The sequence below is a fragment of the Typha angustifolia genome, chromosome 15, assembly GCF_048772165.1.
Source record: "Typha angustifolia cultivar Huaian chromosome 15, ASM4877216v1, whole genome shotgun sequence".
In the NCBI taxonomy this organism is placed as follows: domain Eukaryota; kingdom Viridiplantae; phylum Streptophyta; class Magnoliopsida; order Poales; family Typhaceae; genus Typha; species Typha angustifolia.
In genome coordinates, this window is record NC_133253.1 from 17,886,759 (window position 1) to 17,905,774 (window position 19,016).

At 37.5% G+C, this 19,016-nt stretch overlaps 3 protein-coding genes across 8 annotated transcripts; 2 read left to right on the top strand and 1 right to left on the bottom strand.

The window, feature by feature from the left end:
- Positions 1–434: 434 nt before the first annotated feature.
- Positions 435–1,316, top strand: LOC140779145 (protein VERNALIZATION 3-like). The gene is made up of 4 exons (XM_073124127.1): positions 435–632; positions 747–808; positions 919–959; positions 1,050–1,316. The coding sequence occupies exons 1-4, from the start codon at positions 435–437 to the stop codon at positions 1,277–1,279; spliced, it is 531 nt and encodes a 176-aa protein (XP_072980228.1). The 3' UTR covers positions 1,280–1,316.
- Positions 1,317–3,665: 2,349 nt separating this feature from the next.
- On the bottom strand, positions 3,666–7,740 carry LOC140778907 (NAC domain-containing protein 76-like). 4 transcript variants are annotated; one of them, XM_073123805.1, is made up of 5 exons: positions 7,227–7,740; positions 6,909–7,095; positions 6,539–6,810; positions 5,486–5,982; positions 3,666–3,963 (listed from the first exon to the last, which is right to left on the bottom strand). In XM_073123805.1, exons 2-5 carry the CDS (start codon positions 7,075–7,077, stop codon positions 3,960–3,962), a joined length of 942 nt encoding a protein of 313 aa, XP_072979906.1. In that variant the 5' UTR covers positions 7,078–7,095; positions 7,227–7,740; the 3' UTR covers positions 3,666–3,959. The 4 variants fall into 4 exon arrangements, with proteins under 4 accessions (XP_072979906.1, XP_072979907.1, XP_072979904.1 ...); XM_073123806.1 differs by lacking the exon at positions 3,666–3,963 and adding an exon at positions 4,804–5,064 and having other exon boundaries at positions 6,909–7,140; positions 7,227–7,440; XM_073123803.1 differs by lacking the exon at positions 3,666–3,963 and adding an exon at positions 4,830–5,064.
- A 4,401-nt stretch (positions 7,741–12,141) lies between these two features.
- On the top strand, positions 12,142–17,848 carry LOC140779918 (uncharacterized). Of its 3 annotated transcripts, none has more exons than XM_073125258.1 (5): positions 12,142–13,263; positions 14,635–14,805; positions 14,972–15,107; positions 17,051–17,235; positions 17,355–17,848. In XM_073125258.1, exons 2-5 carry the CDS (start codon positions 14,728–14,730, stop codon positions 17,484–17,486), a joined length of 531 nt encoding a protein of 176 aa, XP_072981359.1. In that variant the 5' UTR covers positions 12,142–13,263; positions 14,635–14,727; the 3' UTR covers positions 17,487–17,848. The 3 variants fall into 3 exon arrangements, with proteins under 3 accessions (XP_072981359.1, XP_072981358.1, XP_072981357.1); XM_073125257.1 differs by having other exon boundaries at positions 12,865–13,263; positions 14,603–14,805; positions 17,316–17,848; XM_073125256.1 differs by having other exon boundaries at positions 12,866–13,263; positions 17,316–17,848.
- Positions 17,849–19,016: the final 1,168 nt, after the last annotated feature.

A 19,016-nucleotide genomic window follows, 5' to 3' on the forward strand; every position in this document is an offset into this window, starting at 1 on the left:
CCATCAATTCCATCTTTAACCACTAGAAATGTACTGCTTCCGAACCAAATTTAAACAGACAAGAGTTATGAGATAGGGAAGGAGGAGATGGGTCTTGTAGTTCTTTAACTAGTTAGTATATATCCAACCTTTGTAGAGCCAACTGAAAGCGAGGAAAAGATACCCAGCTAACTTTTGGGCTTTAGAAAGTGGCCATAAAGGAAGATCAAAGGTTGATCACATATTCTACCGAGACTTTTAGGGTATACAAAGTTTCAGCTGGTATCACATGGTTGATGTGATCAGCATCGATCCAGCCAAATGGAGAAGCAAGTGTAGACATTTAAATCTCTTGCCTTGTGTCCACTCGCACACAAACACTATATATAGGCATGAGTGGGCAGACTAGCTGATACAAACACCCACATAGATCGATATCCCAGGATTTTGCAACAATGTACAGAGAAAGGGACCCTTTGGTAGTTGGTAGGGTGATTGGAGATGTAATTGACCCCTTCAACAGAACTACCCCACTTCGAGTGAGCTATGGCTCAAGGGAGGTGACCAATGGACGCGAGTTCAAGCCCTCCCAGGTAGTAACTCAGCCAAGAGTTGAAGTTGGTGGGAATGACCTGAGGACCTTCTACACTGTTGTAAGTCTATTAGTTTGTATATGTATTATAATTAACCGTGCACGTATATACGTACGTAGGCCTGCTTCTCGAGATCTATCTTGCGTGGTTTGGTTAATTATTTTATTAAAGCAGGTGATGGTAGACCCAGATGCTCCGAGTCCGAGTGACCCACATCTGAGGGAATACCTCCATTGGTATATTAATAAAGTCACTAATATAATTAATTATGTAACTAGCTTGTTGTGCTCCCTCGATCAGTAAAGAAAGTCTTTTAAAACTTTGATTTCTTTGATGTTTTAATTAGGCTGGTCACAGATATCCCTGGAACCACAGGAGCATCATTTGGTGAGTAGTAACACCTAAGATTTTATATATATATATATTAAGCTGCATTTCCTAGTACGACTAGTAAGTGTGTAATCTGAGATCACGCAGGACAAGAGGTGATGTGCTACGAGAGCCCGCGGCCGACAATGGGGATCCACCGGTTGGTCTTCGTACTCTTCGAGCAGCTCGGCCGGCAGACGGTTTACGCTCCCGGGTGGCGCCAAAACTTCAGCACCAGAGACTTCGCGGAGCTCTACCACCTCGGTTCGCCGGTCGCCGCCTTGTACTTAAACTGCCAGAGGGAGTCTGGCTCCGGGGGGAGACGTATGTACTCTTAAGTGACTACTACGTATGTAGTAAATGCAATGTGTCACTAGCCGCTACTACTCGCTACTTACAGATAGATAGATAGGTAGATAGATAGATAGATAGATAGATAGATAGATAGATAGATAGATAGATAGATAAATATATAGATGGAATTATGAAAATGGCACGAAGGCTCGTAGGCCTTACTATGTTATGAACTCATTTTAATCGGTACCTCCGCTATATACATATATATATATATATATATATATATATATAGAGAGAGAGAGAGAGAGAGAGAGAGAGAGAGAGAGAGAGAGAGAGAGAGAGAGAGAGAGAGAAAGAGAAATAAATGCATGGCATGAAACTGATAATTCATAATCTAGCTGGTTGCTTGCTTGCATAATTCTTGTTTGGTTCGAAATTTCGTTCAAGATTGACTCAGTCATTTAGTAAATCAGTCAAATTCGAGCTAAGATTTGAGCTCAATATAAATGAGCGAAACGCAAGCAAAGTTTAGCATTACTAATTTTTCTAATGGTCAAAAACTTAATTATTATTAGATTGAGATTATTTCCATAAGTTTATTGATTTAACTATAGCAATGGAGCTAAGCCGTGAACGAGCTTGACTTAGCTCGCCCAAGCTAAACAGGTAGAAAATGAGCTCGCACCAATTCTTTTTGAGGCAAACACAAGCTACAATTTCAGCTGATTTTTTAAGTTTAGCTCGTGATCGAGTTTCATAAATTTAGTTCTAAACTAAACACAAGCAACGCCCAGCATGCATGTTCGGCTCGTTGACACCCTTAGTTACCAAAATGGTCAATAAAATATGTTTAATTGGCAAACTAATTATTGATATATATATACATATATATATATATATATACCACACTTGTGTTTTTTTTTTAATCAAGAGCTAGATTATATTTGGGCCGGACAAAAGTCCTAACTCCTTTCTAAATACAAAGTAAAACCCTTCTTTTAGGCATTAAAAGTTAAGAGTTACTTTGTTCTCACCAAATTCTAATAAACATACTAAGTTGTCTAATCTAGACTTCAATTCATTTGTATTATTGAGCTATTGCTCTGAATTAAATATTGCTAAGACATCGCTTCAAATCGTCGCACTATTTAACAGCTTTTCCACCAAGCTATAATACTGTTGAATCATCAACTAATCTGAGCTAAGCCAAACGTTAAGCCAAGCCATTAAACTATTAAATGAGTTTTTTTATAATAATTATTTGAGACTAAAGTTAGTTTTGTAACCGATCATAGAAAGGTACCGGTTATATACCACACTCCTTTTTTTTTAAGATATTAAATATGCCACACTCGTGTTTTTATTTTTTTTTGACTGCAAAGAGCTGAAGTCAGCTATTTATTGATGATCTGCCGCCACGTGTCCGTGTCGACAGTTAAAAGCTTACATAATTCCGGTAGAGCGTTGCTTAGTCGCTCCACCTGGCAGTAACCCGAAGCCACACTGGCCCTCGCTACTGCCCAGTCAGCGACCGAGTTGGCTTCTCTCCCCACGTGGGATAACCGGACCTCACCAACGCCATTGGCTAGCTTCGCACATTCGCGCGCCAGATTACAGACGCGCCATGGGCTGAGCTCAGCCTGCTGCATGCATCTGATGGCCTCGGTGTAGTCCGATTCAATATGCCACACTCGTGGCTTTGAAGTAAGAGATCTTCCCATCACATTGGGGAGCAGATCCACTGCAGCCCCACTACGGGAATTTCCTGCAATTGAAGTGCTTGGCACTGTGATTGACTGCTGCCAGATCAACTGTGGCCGAGCTATGTCATCTTCTCAACCAAACTTTTAGGATCCACTGTAGCCCAATCAGCTTACTTTTTTTTTCATGACATAGATTGTGAGGTCAGATTCCTTCATGAGCATTAGAAATAATATTTGATGGATATATTAAAGTTTTCTTTTTGGAGGAATAATAGATATATTAACAAATTCATAATATATGAAAAATAAAGATAATTTCACTTAGGGCTTCTTCAACTATTAATTATTAGAAACAAATATATTCCTCCAATTATAATAATATTTTAGTATATATATATTTTTTTATTTCTTTCCTATAAAAGAATAATGGTATAAACTCGTAAATAACATGGTATTATAGATGAAAAGTATAACTAAAAACTACCTGAAGAGATATTTGAAAAAAATTGTTTCATAAGGTGTATGTAAAAATGAGTGATAGTTTAATAATTTTAAATAAAATTATCTCTAAAAAACTATAATATAAGTGAGGTTTAATTCAATATAATGAACTTATATTATCAAAAGCAATTCGATCTTACCGTCAATATATCAACCTTGTTCTGCAAAATGCTACAAGCTGAAAGCATCAATGCAAGTAACATTTTAAGTCCCAATGAAATTATTTTGAATGAAGAAATAGTTGAAATTGGAGGGGGGTTTTCTAATTTAATACTAGATACCAGATACACCCGCAATAATTGCAATAGAGTACCTAGAATGATGATACTTTTAGGGCCTCACTTATTTGGCAAAAATGTTTTCTCAAAAGATCGAGGACCAGTGTGATAGTACTGCGGTAACCAATAAGATCCCAAAGGACCCAAACTAGTTTGTGTTGGGTACGTACCCGATAACTTAACGGGTACGGATCCTATCCGCATCCGACCCGATTCGGATCCATCGCCGTTTGCCGCTACTACCTACAAAAAGGAAAGATGAAAAGCTGGGAGGTCAGAGAAGGGAAGGAAAGCAATCCCAAGAGAGTTTGGAACGAGCAAGAGGAGACGAAGCAAGGTTAGGCTTGTCCCTCTTTGTCTTCGGAATCAATGTTATTATTAGTAATTACTTGGGTTCGTTGTGCTTATTTTGATCCACGAAGAGTGGGAGAAACCGATAGTTAACTTGCATTGTGTACTCTAGGAGTTACAAATCGAACAAACCGTCGTTGTTTAATTTTCTAGGAGTTTTTTCTTAGATCGTATCAGAGATTGCCGCCCCTTGAGGAGTAAAATTTCGTAGAATGGCACAGATGAGGGGTCGCTGATATTGCTAGGGTTTTTCCCAATTCCTTCTTTAGAGGTTTCATTTGGTACAAGAGCAGTTCCTCCTCTTGAACACAAAAACACATTGCCCTTTTGAATTAAGGGGCTATCCAGGGATGCACATTTACTTATTAAATGCATGCACACGTAGATGCTACATGGAAACAAAGGAAATGCAAACTGTTGTTTGGTTTGTTGTATTTATTATTTAGTAAAAGTTGACATTCAAACAAATTTTCATCAACTGTCGGGACTGTCGATTTTTAGGGCCATTTAGTTTCTAGACATCTCAAATTGAATCATTTTAATAACACGGATATTGATAGAATCTCCCTCTTTTGTTTTGACTAGCATATACTGGGGCCTAACACGTATCATAATGATCAACTTTCTATGTTCTCGTGAATATACATTTAGTGTGGAAATATTTTTCTTTACTTTATGATGATGAAAACTGGAAACGTTTAGTTACATCTCCTGTTCAGTAAAGTTGTTATAGCATAACTTCCTGAGTTGGGTGGTTAGCCACATTCCAAACAGTGCCCTATGTTCATAGCTTATTTAGATCATCTTTGTTTCCTACTAAATGATTTATTTCCCTTCTACTTCCAAGGCCAAGTAGACGTATTTTGCAATACATGGTCTTGCTTCACCATGTTCTTTTCCCATTCCTCTTCGCAGGATCCAAGATCTGCTCCATTAATTAAATAAGAATGATATATCTTTTATTCAGATGCACACTCACCTAGTGGTTCACTCCTAGAAAAGAGAAAATGATCTTGATCAGTAGAAGATTAACCCTTTCCTTGTAATGGCTGGAAGAGAACTTTGCGTTATTGGTAAGTAAACTCAAATTTCTGACCAAGATTAAACTGCCTGATTGTTACGTCTAATAAGCAGTAATTGAATTTTAATATATCATACATGTACCACAGATATGCAAATTAATAGTTATAATCTTCAGATATGATTGACTAAAATTAAGCACGAACTTAGGCCAAACATATTAATCTGAGAAAAAACCTTAGACCAAATACAAATAGGAAAATCTCTTGTTCAAACCACTGGAAAATGATAATGGCCCAAACACTGCACTTATATACATTTAAGCACACAAGCATCTAGAGATAAATAAGAACCCTAGTCAAGCAATAAAAAGGAAACAGACTAAGAACCTTACTTAGAAAATTTCAGGAGGTCAGTCTCACATCCAAGATAGTGCAAGGGGAACCTCTGGGCTGATGCGCCGCCCATGTCCATGAGTTGAGTCGGTGGGTTGAGCTTGCCCTGGAAGAGCTGATCCAGGTTCTGGTGGGATGCGAGAAGCTTGTCTAAGATTGACCAATCTCCGGAAAACCTTTCTTGCGGAACAAACCCAGTGCCACCTCCCGATGTCAGCTTCATCAGATTCTGAGAGCACTCAAGGTCCAATGAGTTCATGGAAGCTGGAGGCATAAACGAAGGGAGAGAAGATTCAGTGCTCAAGAGCTGAGGGAGATGCATGGAGGTATCATATGAATAGTCGCATGGCATCTGATAGTTATGCTTCTGCTCCATTGAAGTAGGCCCACTTGACCTTAAGGGAAGGAGTTCATCTTCTTCGAGCATAGCTTCCGGAGGAATGCCCCTTTGTTGGTTCTTCTTCTTGAAGACCCTGCATACAACCCATCCATCTTCCTACATAGAGAAAAAGAAAGGATATATACCTTAGCACTGTTGATAGTTCAGAATTAATGAATGATTCTAAGGCATGAAATAGTTAACGTTAGTAGTAACGATTAAAAGAAATTTGGAAAGACTCATAGAATAATTGTGTAGACAACTCAAAGGCAAAGCAAAAGAATTTCCATGCTCCTGGAAATTACAGTGTGTAGGCCTAGACATGATCATTTACAGTTGAAATGATGGATACTTCAAAGTATCAAAGAAGGGCTACTGCCTGTTGTGTGTTATATAAGGAGCTAGCATTAAATAACTAGAGCATGCAATTTATTTCCTTGTCAGATTTTTGCTGATGGGTGCAAAGTTATTCATCAGATCCAAACTACTTCATCGAGTAGAAGTGTATATGGAGATGTTCTTAGGAGATCTAGGGCTCTTTTTGTAACGGTTTAAGTAACATCATGTGCTCTAGCTTTGGTGTTGGTAGTCATAACTCCTAAGTTTGATATATCGATCTTAAAACAACAGAATGGAAAATAAATATGCAGCCATTAGAACAGAAAAATTGTACCTGAACCTGAGCGAGCTCATCATTGAGGCGGTACTCATGCATGATCCATTCAGTCTTCTGGCCATGGGGAGCTCTACCGACATAGAAGACCAGAGTCTTCCGCATGCCGATCCTCTTTGAGTTGCTGAGATGGATAGCCTTGTCCCTCCCAGTGGCCTTCCAGAATCCGGCAGTTGTTGCCCGGTTGGTTCGCGTCCCGGTTGGGTACTTCTTGTCCTTGTGGCTAAAGAAGTACCACTCATTCTGAGGTCCTGATCCAATTCTACACTTGTCTGCTTGACATCAGATAAGTTCATATTAATTAACCTGCATGATTCAAGCATGCAAGAAGGATACATAGAACTGATCAACTGATCAAAAGATATTTAACCTTTGAGATCCCATGGCTCTAGTTTGTTGAGATCAATATCTCTTATGACATCGAGATCGATGGATTCATAGGCCACCTTCTTCCTCAGATAATAGTAGAGCAGCTCCTCATCTGTCGGGTGGAAACGGAAGCCGGGAGGCACCGTCAGCGGCCCGTGGCTCTGAAGCATGCTTGCTTGTTGTAAGATCTGAGGAGTAGACCATGAGCACCCAAAAGAAATTAAGGAGAAGCTCTAAAGAGAGTGAAAAAAAAAAAATTGCTACAGTTAGTTAGTATCGCATCATATATAGCAAGAACTCAGATAGAAGGAACACAGACCTTGGAAGTACAAGCAAGAAGTGCAGCAGCAGCGGCGGAAACAACAACAACAACAACAAAAAAAGACAACCAAGAAAGCCAAGAAGCAAAAGGAAGATGTTGGCTTGGTGCAAAGAAGAAGGGTTTTAAGGGAGAGGAGGTAGGGTTAAGATAATGTGACAACCCACTAGGAGAAGCCTTAATGAGATATAATAATGGTAGGACTAGGTGGGGGTTTAGCTAGAAATATATATAATATTGTTAGTTTATAGGGTTACAGTCAAGAGTGCATGGGGTATAATTTGGACTATGCTGCAAAGTCTAATGAGAAGAAGGGGGGTTGTCTGCTGAATAGGAGACCTGCCCAGAATTCGCCTCAGAAGGAGTAAGGAGATGTCCAGACCTGTCAAGGGGAGAAGAGAGAATCCAGATCAATCATGCAGTGGCATTTTCATGTGAGAGAGAATGAGGGAATTACACCTCTCATTCCATATTCCATATCAGATCTCTATTCTTCTTCTATTCCCTTCAAGGTGCTGTATTCTATTCATTTTTATATTTGTTCTCCTCTCATTCAGGCCTGGGGTTTCATTCTTATTTCAGCTCCTCCCTAGGTCACAAGGTTCTATGGAAATTTCCAATTTGCCCCCCATAGGGCACTACTCATTATTTGGGGACTGGTCCTCTGCATTACTGTCAAATTACTCTTTTGACCTTCCTTTCATTTTTCTCCCTATTTTGAGCCCAGGAATAGTTATGTTATGACCCTTGATTTTTTTTTTTTTTTTTTGGGTCACTCGTATAATTTCTTTTTATCATTATTTAAGAGCACCATAACTTCAAAAATCGACAATAACTAGATTGGATTACTAGGTCAACTGTCATGAAAATATTTAATTATTTATCATTTTCATTGTCTTATAGGAAGCACAACTTTTTTTTAAAAATAAATCAAGAGCTTATATGCTAATCATTGCTAGATAACTAATTAACTCAAAAGGCTTAAATAGTTAAATAATGGACGAACAGTGTATATATAACATAAAATCATATTGAGATAGGTGTGAGAGGGGCAAAGTTGGGCATTGGGTAGGGGAGAAAGAAGGGGTTAATTCTTGGGCTCTTGGCGCACGTGAATCGACGAGAGCAGGTAGGACGGGGTGGGGGGCCCTCAGAAGTCCGTGGGGCGGACGGGGTTTCGCACGTGCAAGGATCCCGCAGCTGCACTCCTCCGCGCCCTCAGTTCGAGGACGCCTCGGTGATGTTAAACTAACCGCCCCTATTGCTGACCCAACGGATTTCTCACGCCATCCCCTCCCTCCCTCCACACAGTCAAACCTTTTCCTGGATGGATCAATTTACCAAAAGGCCCCTCCCTTCTTCTGCTAGTTCTCTCTATTTTGATAAAAAGAAAATTTACCATGTATTTTACTTTTAATCCCTCAAAAATACTTTCGGTTATAGTTTTTACCTAACCATTCCTAAATAAAATAGAGAACACAAGTTTATTACTTTTTAAAATTAAAATTATCTGGAATACTCCTAGTTTGAAATTAAAATCTTAAGAAAACTTACTTGAGAATATTAAGCTCATTTATTAGAAGTAAAATATAGGAGTAGATGTAATAAAACTGAACTTAGATTAAAAAGATTGTGCTGCCCTTGTATAGATTTTTTTTTTTTTTCAAATGGTTCAAGATCAATATTATAGCACAAGAAAATATGTCCTTTTTTTTATGTAAGTCATAAATTGCTGTTAAATAATTTACACTCTATACTTTAAAAAGAAGAGTATTTTATTTATCTATATATATTGAGAGTTTATCAACTTTTAACAACATTTGGTTAGAAATTTTTTTATTAACATGCCGTTAGAGAGTTAATAGATTTTACTGATAATTATAATATTTGATAGAATGCGACGACAATTATACATGAAAGTTTCTGTGGCAATTATATCAAATATAATCCTTAATAAAATGGGTATGCTTGTGGTTGCTAGAGGGAGTAAGTTTTACCACCTCTTTCTCTCTCCAAGGATCTCTTGTGGCAATATAGTCATTTGCTAAAAATTGTGAGCATTAGAGCAGCTTACAGAAGGACATTGAACCTTGTGAGAAGGGAAAAAATAATCACAAGGCCTTAAATTTTGTGACCTCCAAGAGAAAGAGAAAGAAAGAGAGAGAGAGAGAGAGAGAGAGAGAGAGAGAGAGAGAGAGAGAGAGAGAGAGAGAGAGGAAGTAAGAGAAGGGAAGATGTGGAAGTCTTACCTTCCTTCTTCTTCGCCTACATTTCTGTGCTCTGTCCCTTCCACTCCCTCGGAAGAGGTGGCCGTGACTTCCCTTCTCTCTCCTCCCTCTTTTCCTATATTTCCCAATATGTACATTCCTGCCCTAGTGAAGCAGCTATCCACGTATTCTGTGCATGTCCTATGTTACTACAACATGCACGTATTAGATAAAGAGAATATTTTCCAAGAAGAGGCCAAAGCTTTTACTTACTTTACTTTACGTGTTTGAATCACAGAAACGTTTTTGTTCACTTCCTCACCCTTCATCAACTTGAGTGCTCCTCTCCGATCCGCCTCATTTTGCTCCTTTTCTCTTAAATTTTCGATCAAAAGTTTTTTAGGGTTTGACTAGTATTGTGTCTATATCTTGTGGGCCATTTCATGAATGCAGATATAACGGCTTGAGTTTGTTGCGTCTTGGGGTGGGGGGTATAGATGAAGCTAAGCTTGAGAGATCATTGATGTGCATTACGCTAGTCATGGCTTTGCATCGAGATCTGTAAAGGGTTCCTTGAGCACAAAGGTTCCTAAGATATACTAGTGATCCATGTCCTTTAAACAATAATATGCGATTAGATATTGCTGCTAGATGTGTGCAATTTTGAAGGCCTTTGAGTTGAATATTCCTGAGGGCCTGTTTCATTTTTGGGTCTCTTTCTACTGATCCTGTGCTGCTTTACATCTCATAATTTGATATAAATTTAACAAGTATCAGCCAATTAGCATGTGAATGAGTTCTCTCATTTTAACAGACATCAAATGGTAAATGCGCATTTTTATTAGTACACATAACCTAATTGCTAAAGATATTTTGCCTTGGCCGTGAAGAAAGGATCCATTAGTTAAATATATATGCATCACATGTTATTTGTAATAATAAAAAAAAATCAGATCTGGATAACCTAGATGTTATAATTATGAATCCATGATTAGGTCTGATTATTTTGTACAGACTTGTGAACATAGATCGATGAACGAGATTCCTTTATTTTCAAGTATTACGCGTGTCATGGCACGATGATTACGGAGAACATGGCAATGAAATGATTTCGTTGCGTAAAAGCAGGGAAACCTCATTGTTGTTTCATTGCTCACCTCGTAGTTCATTGCTCATGGCACCTTGTAATTAACAATAGCCTATGAGTAAGTTAGCATTGATGTAAGAAGTCTAATATTCTCAACAACTTATTGATACATGGCTAAATTGCAACAGGTTAATTACAAGATTTATAATTGAAGTCTTTGTTGGACAAACTGGAGGCTCTCTAAGCTCTAAACTTAGGACAACAGATACTGCTTTAAGGAGAACTCTTCTTTGGGATCTTCTTTCCTAGCTGCTGCGTAGAAAATGATCCAACACAATGTATGATCACAGAATCTGCAATTGTACACTCTTTTTTCCTCTGATTTTTCTCATTCTGCTGAATGTGGCTAAAGAAACTCACTTGCAGCAATCCTCTCCTCTCTTCAAGATTTAAGGCTTTACTAAATATTTCTAGGGTGTAACCTTCCTAAGCCTCATTTTCCTTTTGTCATATGTAATGCTGCGGCCCAATTGTTTAGCTCAAATCCACCACTAATTTCCTCAAGATGCATTACTGAGATGTCTAACAATTGTTCTTTATCATAGATTATTATTCAATCTATATATATATATATATATATGCCGGTATATAACGTGTCTAAGTTCTCCATTGTGTGAATCGGTGATTTTCTTCTAATCTTTAGACAAGTCGCAGATTTGGATGCATGACCTTTGAATATTAGACAACCTCAGTACGTGGATGGAAATCATTAACAGAAATCTTCTAGCAGGGACCATTCTGTCATCCTTTGGCATTTTCTTCTCCTGATAATGACTTCAGCCTTGCTGAGTTTTCCTGATAGCTAGTGGCAGGAATTAATTTCTTCAATCTACTGTACTATGAATAAAGCCATGTCGACAAACACTTTGCAAACCTTCTACAAACAGTGGTAATATGACGCCATTTTTTACATTGATATAAATAGTTGTGAGATAGAGAGAGAGAGAGAGAGAAATTATTAAGAGTTGATAACTTGCCACTGCATGTTAAAAGCATGCATGATCTGCATTATTAGCACATCACCTAATGATTTAGGTTAATTTTTAGATAAACTGATTACCTAACAGCCACATGTATGTATGATAGAATTTTTGTGAAAGTGCTTGTAACTATAACATTACTTAGCTTATTTATTGTTCACTGTTGTTCAATGTCCCACGTATTAATTCTTGAATTAATTCCTCTCGATAGAACCGTCAGTGCGGTCATGGTAATTGCTAGCAATTTACAGCCGGCAATTTAGAGCAACAAATTTCCATCACTAACTTTCCTTGAAGCAACCCCAATTAACTCCAAAAGTTAGTGCAATTTTGCTGTCCCACATCTGCTTACCAGAGTTGAGTTGGCTTGACGGCCACAGAACCACGAGGTGACGTAGCAACCTCACGTTTTCTTTTCCATTTCTAGGCCAAGTGAACCACCGTCAAAATCCAAATCCCCTAAGGTTGACCTCACCTATATACTTTGACCCCTTCGTGCTGCCAGGACTATTCCAACTTCTTTCCAAGCGCTACACTTCGCTATGTATAAAACTATAAATAGAATTCTAGAGCCTAACTTCCAAGACAAAAATCAAGTTAAATTTCAAAAGAGCTCATATGTATAAAGTGATGCCCGGTCGTCAGATAGTGGAGGTGATCACCACGAAGGTCATCGAGACGCAGTTTGTGGAGACCGACGTCGCAAATTTCAAGACCGTCGTGCAGCAGCTCACCGGGAAGGACTCGTCGACGGTGGTTAAGACGGCGCCCGAGATGCCGTCGGCACGCAGAGCAGGAAAGAAAGTAAGTTGTGCAGAGGTTAGCAGGGGGACAGAGATGGAATGGTCGAGGGAATTGGCACCAGAAGATGCAATGGTGGGTATTGATCAATTTGCTACCGAGTTGGAAACCATGGAGCCATGCTTGGATGAGTTATATGCGATGTTGGTCAGCGAGTTCTTGTAGTGTAGTTAACTACTTTGACATATAATAAACGAAATAGTTATATAATTTATTTATTTTTATTTAAAAAAAAAAGGAAATTGTTGCGTGGGAACATGGCGCAGATCATAGATCTGGCCTTCTAACTTTGTTCAAGTATTGGGCCGGCCCACATTGGGCGAGCTAGCTAATTTTATGTCTCAAGTAGATATATATATATTAATTTCATGTCTCAAGTACCTCTATTAAGGCTATCATTAGATAATGTTTTGAATGGGCTACCTGTTTGGTGAGGGAGATTATCTGAGAATATAAAGCCTCCTCTATCCCAGAAATCTTTGCAAGACTGGTATTAAAAAAATGTGTAATAAACTATCTCAGGTTGTTAGTAGGATAAAGAAAATTGGAATAAGTTTTGTGATGAACTATTAGCCCGACAAAAGGCAAGCTACACGATCATGAGGGTCGCCGGTCAAAACCCCGTCAACGGATCAATTTACTCACAAACTCTGCGACAATGAACGACAAAATATTGATATTTAGAATATTAAAAAATATTTTTATATTTATCTTTTACAGGATCGAATTCATATTAAACTTGTGTACTAATCTATCTTTAAAGCGGGTCCCACCATCCGTTAACCCAATATCTTGTTTCTTTTATCTCAATCTAATTTTGTTTCGTATGCAGCGTTTCATGTTACTTTAAATTTGTTCTCCGTTAAATTGTCTTCGTCGTTCCAATATGAGCGTCTCTTCTGGTAATCTCCTCCGCTCTCTGTAGTTGCTAGTTGATTTGTTGTTCCAATTTAACTTCTTCTGCTTAAATATTCAGTAGTTTATTGGTATGGAGTAGTGGATTTCTCTCGCTCTAGGGTTTCTGCATAAGATTAAGTATTATAGTTCTATTCATGAGTTACAGTATGTCCAAAACCTAGTAGTAAAAGTATTAATTTATTGTAAAATGAATTATTTAAGAAGAACTGTTCGAATCTTTGATTGTATACTTGTGTGTGTTTTTTTAGAACTTCAAAGTTTGTAGATTGATTGGATTTATGGTTAAAGGAACCTGATGGTAGCATGTGATGAGCGCTTTCAAGAAGTTTTAGCCTAGCGAGAATTTACATGCATTCTTGGTCTTTTCTTAGTGAATCTTTTGAGAGTCCGGGACTTTAGGGGTCACATAGCATCAGTAATATTGGGGGTCATGGACTGATCGTGCTGAAAAGTAAAGATCATAAATCATGGTTAACATTATCTGTAGAAGTTGTCACCGAGGAGAAAGTTTGAATGAATCAAATACATTAAGAGAAGTTCTGGAAGATTCAGGAAGAGAGGTGCTGGAAGTTCCAACGTTTGTTGAGGTTAAAATATACAGAACAGGTTGTAGTTCTTTTATTTGAATGGATAGTCGTCACTTGCTATCTGGATACTATTTAGTTTCATATAATTAGATTTGCCATCTCCATCATGCAACAGCTCAGTACTTGTTTGCTATGAGAGCCAGGATAATCCTTTGCTCTTGTTAAATTTGGTAAAGGTGGTTCTGTAGATGGCCTTTAGATCTTTTTGGCACACAACAACCACTGGCTACAATAGGTAGGAAAATCCTTTTCTCTTGTTAAGCTTTGTAAAGTTAGTCCTGTATATGGCTTTTAGATCTTTCTTACACACCTTAACTACAGACTACAAGATATAGACAAAACATTGGTCATTTTGGTACACAACAACAACTGGCTACAAGAGATATAGAATAAGTGTATGATGGATTTGAGAACATGCTATGCCAGGGTATAAAGAAAGCTCCATAGAGCACGAGGCTCTTGCCAATGCAAAACAAGAGAAGTTCTATGAACTCCATTATTGGAAAGATTGTTCCCAAAGAATTATCTTTAACACTAAGTAGAACAAAACAAATCTTGAGTGAAGGCTAACATAAAAGAGTAGTCAAATAATATGAGTGATTTTATGTTAAGCACATATTCATGTTTTTTTTTTTAACTTTTCTATGTTTTCTAGTCACTTCTTCTGTTAAATTCTTGACTAATCAAACATCTGGTGTTTTTGACACTTTGCATGTTTGACTTTCAATGTGTAAAGTTTGTTTTTGTCATTCAAATCATCATTTGCAGATGCAGATTAGGACACTGCAATCTGAATAATTTGTATGCAAAGGAGGTGGACAAAGAATTTGTTGTTCCTCTCTCTTATAGTAAAGGTTTCACATGGCTACATTTGGAGCATTGGAAAACATATTTTATAATTTGGAAAAACTCCATGCATGTAAAGGAGAAAATGTCCAGGTCTGTGTTTGTTATCATAAACTTCATTTCAAATTCTCTTTCTGCAGATATTTTCTTTTGGCATTATGGATGGCACTTTTTGCACTCTTAACTCTGATAGGATTTAGCACTCTTAGTTTAGTGATTTCTTTTATGTTTCTGAGGAGGTCCTTTTCTGCTGCGTTAGATCAACACCAACTGGTTCAATGTAGCTGATAAAAATGTTAGAGAGCTACCTGATGAGGTTTCAACTGATTGGTATGAGAGACCTACTGGTGGTAATGAAGTATCAGTTGAGGAGTCATTTCCATCAAAGATTAAAGGTTTTATTTTCTCAGCCAAACAAATGATATTTTTGATGATGCCTGATTTCCTGACACCTTTTTGAACTCTTCTATGCTTTTCTGCTAGTCCCCGAAGTCTCTCTTTTTTCTGAATATTCCCAAAGAATTTAGTTTGAGCTTCTTCTTTTTTTCTTCTTATTTTAGTTCCTTGGAAGTTCTTGCATGCATTAGATTAATGCTACCCTTGGTGGAATTAAAATTACTTCAAGATAAAGGATTTCTATGCTCCTTCCATTCATATGCTTGTTAAAGCCTAATCTATTGTCAACGTTTTGGACTGACATGGTAAGCAGAGGTACTGCTGGTCTGCCTTCCTCACTGAGTATATATCAACATGCCTTTGGTAACTAGTATTGACTCACTCATCTTGCAAATGATAGGGAATTATGCAGGAGTTGAAGCATATTACATACCCTGTTCCTAACTGATTGACCCTTTGGCTTAACAGTTCTGTCTACCTATATGTTAAATGTTCGAGGAATTTGGACAATACTTCATCTTTGTTTTTCTTCCATTAGCCAACTCGCAATTTCTGTCAGTTGCATTGGCTAGCAGTTAAGCAACCAGTTATGCACAAACTCATGTTCATTTTAATTGCCTAGCTAGTCCTTGAAGGCAACCGTTATGTGCTTATTTTTTTTGAATTAAATGAAGAATCCATCGATAGTCTCCACTTCTCTTATCCTAGCTCTGACGGGAGGACTGCACCTTAATAAGAATTAACTTATCATCCCACAATCCCCTCCTTCCTCCATGTTTCTTTTGTAATATGTAATTTATTTAGGATGTAGGCTCATAATTAATTATTAACAGATTTCTGAGTGGGGATCCATCGCAAATACTAAAGCAAAATCCCCTCGATTGGATTTGTTCTATTCTCATCTTACATCTGGGGCTGCCAATGGGCTGAATTAGTTTGTGCATGATCAGGATGGTCATGCAAAGTAGTGGCTTAGCTCAATCCAATATGAAACAAGCCCGACCTGATGAGGCTTGAAGATGTACCAGGCCTAATTAGGCCGTGTTGGGCTGGGGTACTAGTCTGTGCTATAGCTGAACATATTTCTATTCTGACTTTTCAGGCTTCCGTCCATATTGACACCCTATGTACATTAACTACACAAGATACTAGTTTAGTGCAACTAATTTTCCGGCACCAGATGTCTACCAAGTGATGTAGATGATGCTAGTTTGGGTTTTACAGAAGTCTCACTGTCACACCATGTTCATAAGCATTTGCTCTGCACGCTTTAGAATTCATTTTGTAATTCTTACAGCTGAATTACTCTAGCATGGATGTGTCCAATGTAGTTTCTTAGCGAAGCTCTATCTTTGCAAAGTTGTTTGTAATTCTCATACTAGCTACTATTCTCAGAATGTTGATCTGTTGTGGGCTGAGATTCATATTATCCTCCTATAGGGCCATAGATGTGAATACTGTTTGTAATTCTCATATGCTAGGTATTATTCTCAGAATCTTGACCTATTGTGGGCTAAAGTTTCATATAATCCTCCTATAGGGCCATCGATGTGAATACTGTTGGCATCCATACACGTACTTGATCCCATGTAGTTGCAACTACTCCTTTGTTTTTTCTTTTTCTTTCTGTTCTTGCTTCTCGCCGTAGTACATACAATAATGACAATTATATAATCAAGCTACTTCATCTTCATGCAGCAATGTAACTTTGTGGAGTATAAATACGGAATTCATGCATCTACCTTCTTATTCATTTTTGTGATTTTGTAACTTCCTCCCCTTTGATAACTCAATTGTTAACTCACTCATTTAATTTCTACTAATTTATCACATATATAAGAATAACTAATTTATTTAAGTCATGCAACTTTTTGTATCAATGAGTAAATCTGTAATCATTTGCTTGTTATTATCATGATCATCTCTCCTTTCATGATTACAGCTTCTCCAGAAATACCGTATAGCTTCAATACAGGTGGAATGTTCATCGATATTGATGTGACTCATCTGAAAACAGAAATCACAGGAGAGTTTGAGAATGTAGATCTTCAGGATATGTGGAATGATGATGAAGATAATAAACTTGCATTGACTTCATATCACGAGCACAAAAATAAACTCTATAAGGTAATTTATATTTTTTTCCCATTTTTTATTAAATAACAATCTTAGTGCAGGTGTTAGATGAAAATTTTCACTTTTAACAGAGAAAACTCTGGCTCCCCTTTATTGCAAAATTGGGACAGTCAAAGGACAACGAGGATGCTTACCATGTTATCGATGTGGGAACACATAATGAACAAGGGATTTCCCCATCATCAGCTTCTACCATTCTGGCCTTCGATGATTCAGCAGAATCACTCTGGGAGCTTTTGTAAATCATCGAGAAGCTCCACATAATTAATATTTCGATCAAAGCTATGATCTCTTCTAGCCTAAAGACAGGTATATCGATGCTGTTTTAAATTAGGTCATGACGCTGTTTTAAATTAGGTCATGACGACATATCTCACATAGAGTAGTCTGCTGAAATACTAACCGTAGGTGGTTGAGTATTAATGATATTGTAATACAGGACAAAATCCATATCATTTCAATAGATTAGGTTATTTGGTAGTACTTTTGCTTGAAAGTAAGGCCTTGATGATTAATTTTCGATGTTGATCTTTGTTATATTTAGAAAACAACAATGTAATATTGCTTATTGAAGTGTCTGGTTGAGGGCCAATGCTAGTTTTCTGTGCATCAAATTTCATCTTGGTGTGCGAAAATTCTTACTCGCTTCCAGATTGTGCGGTTGGTTAGGTTGAGAATAAATTCATGCTCATAATCGCAATTTATTTGAACATCACAGTTACATGTTTTCCTTGTGCAAAATTACTCTTAATATTTGCTATTTATTATCTTGCATTCCTTTTTGCAAGAGGTGCTATAAGAAATGGCTCCTATCTTAGAATGGGTGGATTACAGTATGGCCCTCTAAGCCAACCATTGGCTATGTACCGATAGGCCGCCTCTGATAAGTGAATCCCATCCCAGCTTAGATAAGAGGATGGATTGGGACAGGCACTTGCACCACTCATGCCACACCTCTCTCTTTTGTTGTAGTTGTATGTCCCTTGCCCTGCTCCACAGCAAGTTCTAAGAGCATATCTAAATCCTGCAGCATTTGATACAGTTAGAAAGAGTAGATTGAGAGTTTCTTGCAGCAGTGTTCATTGGAGGAAAAAAAGAAGAAGAAGATAACTTCAAAGTTCTGAATCAAATGAATGAATTCCGGACCTCCTGCTCTGGTATCAGTGAGAATTTGAGACTTTTTACAAATTTTAAACTTGTAGAAGATATATGTACTTAATCTTCTATAATCGACCACCAAATTAGGAAACCATTAACCCCGGCCAATTTTCATGGCATAATAGTACAATACAAATTTAAAGGTTTAAATAAGTTTTGGTTTAGTATAATTCTGTTTAAGTCGTGATCGAGTTATCGTTTATGAACCAATAACTTGAGTTAACAAAATGCTGTCATAATTAATCTTTTCCAACCGATACACCACTGACGAAAGCTTTCAAATTTTTCGGTGTCAATACAACAAGAATAAATTTTGTTAATAAACTGCCAAACCTATAAAGAAACAAGAACGATTTTTATTAATAAACTACGAAATCTAATTAAATTTTATCAATAAACTGCGAAACCCTTAACCGATTAATATTTTCATAGAAATGCTTGTGTCTTATATCTTTGCATGTTGGATGCTGCAAATCTTTTCTATATTAAAAAAAGTGATAATTTTTTACCCTTATTATGGTAGTGATCTGACCCCCTACTTGCTTATTAACAAATAACTAAAAAAACTTGTGTTTATAGGTAGGAAGATCTTATTACGCAACCAACCAGGACGG

Bases quoted from the DNA above. Each gene is read 5' to 3' on its own strand.
- LOC140779145 (XM_073124127.1), top strand. From the start codon at position 435: ATGTACAGAGAAAGGGACCCTTTGGTAGTTGGTAGGGTGATTGGAGAT. The intron at 809-918 runs GTATATTAATAA...TGTTTTAATTAG, and splicing joins CTGAGGGAATACCTCCATTG to GCTGGTCACAGATATCCCTG. The intron at 960-1,049 runs GTGAGTAGTAAC...GAGATCACGCAG, and splicing joins AACCACAGGAGCATCATTTG to GACAAGAGGTGATGTGCTAC.
- LOC140779918 (XM_073125257.1), top strand. From the start codon at position 14,728: ATGGCTACATTTGGAGCATTGGAAAACATATTTTATAATTTGGAAAAA. The intron at 14,806-14,971 runs GTCTGTGTTTGT...CTGCTGCGTTAG, and splicing joins GTAAAGGAGAAAATGTCCAG to ATCAACACCAACTGGTTCAA. The intron at 17,236-17,315 runs GTAATTTATATT...CACTTTTAACAG, and splicing joins ACAAAAATAAACTCTATAAG to AGAAAACTCTGGCTCCCCTT.
- LOC140778907 (XM_073123806.1), bottom strand. From the start codon at position 7,077: ATGCTTCAGAGCCACGGGCCGCTGACGGTGCCTCCCGGCTTCCGTTTC. The intron at 5,983-6,538 runs GTACAATTTTTC...TTCTCTATGTAG, and splicing joins ATGAGCTCGCTCAGGTTCAG to GAAGATGGATGGGTTGTATG. The intron at 5,065-5,485 runs GTAAGGTTCTTA...TCTCTTTTCTAG, and splicing joins GACCTCCTGAAATTTTCTAA to GAGTGAACCACTAGGTGAGT.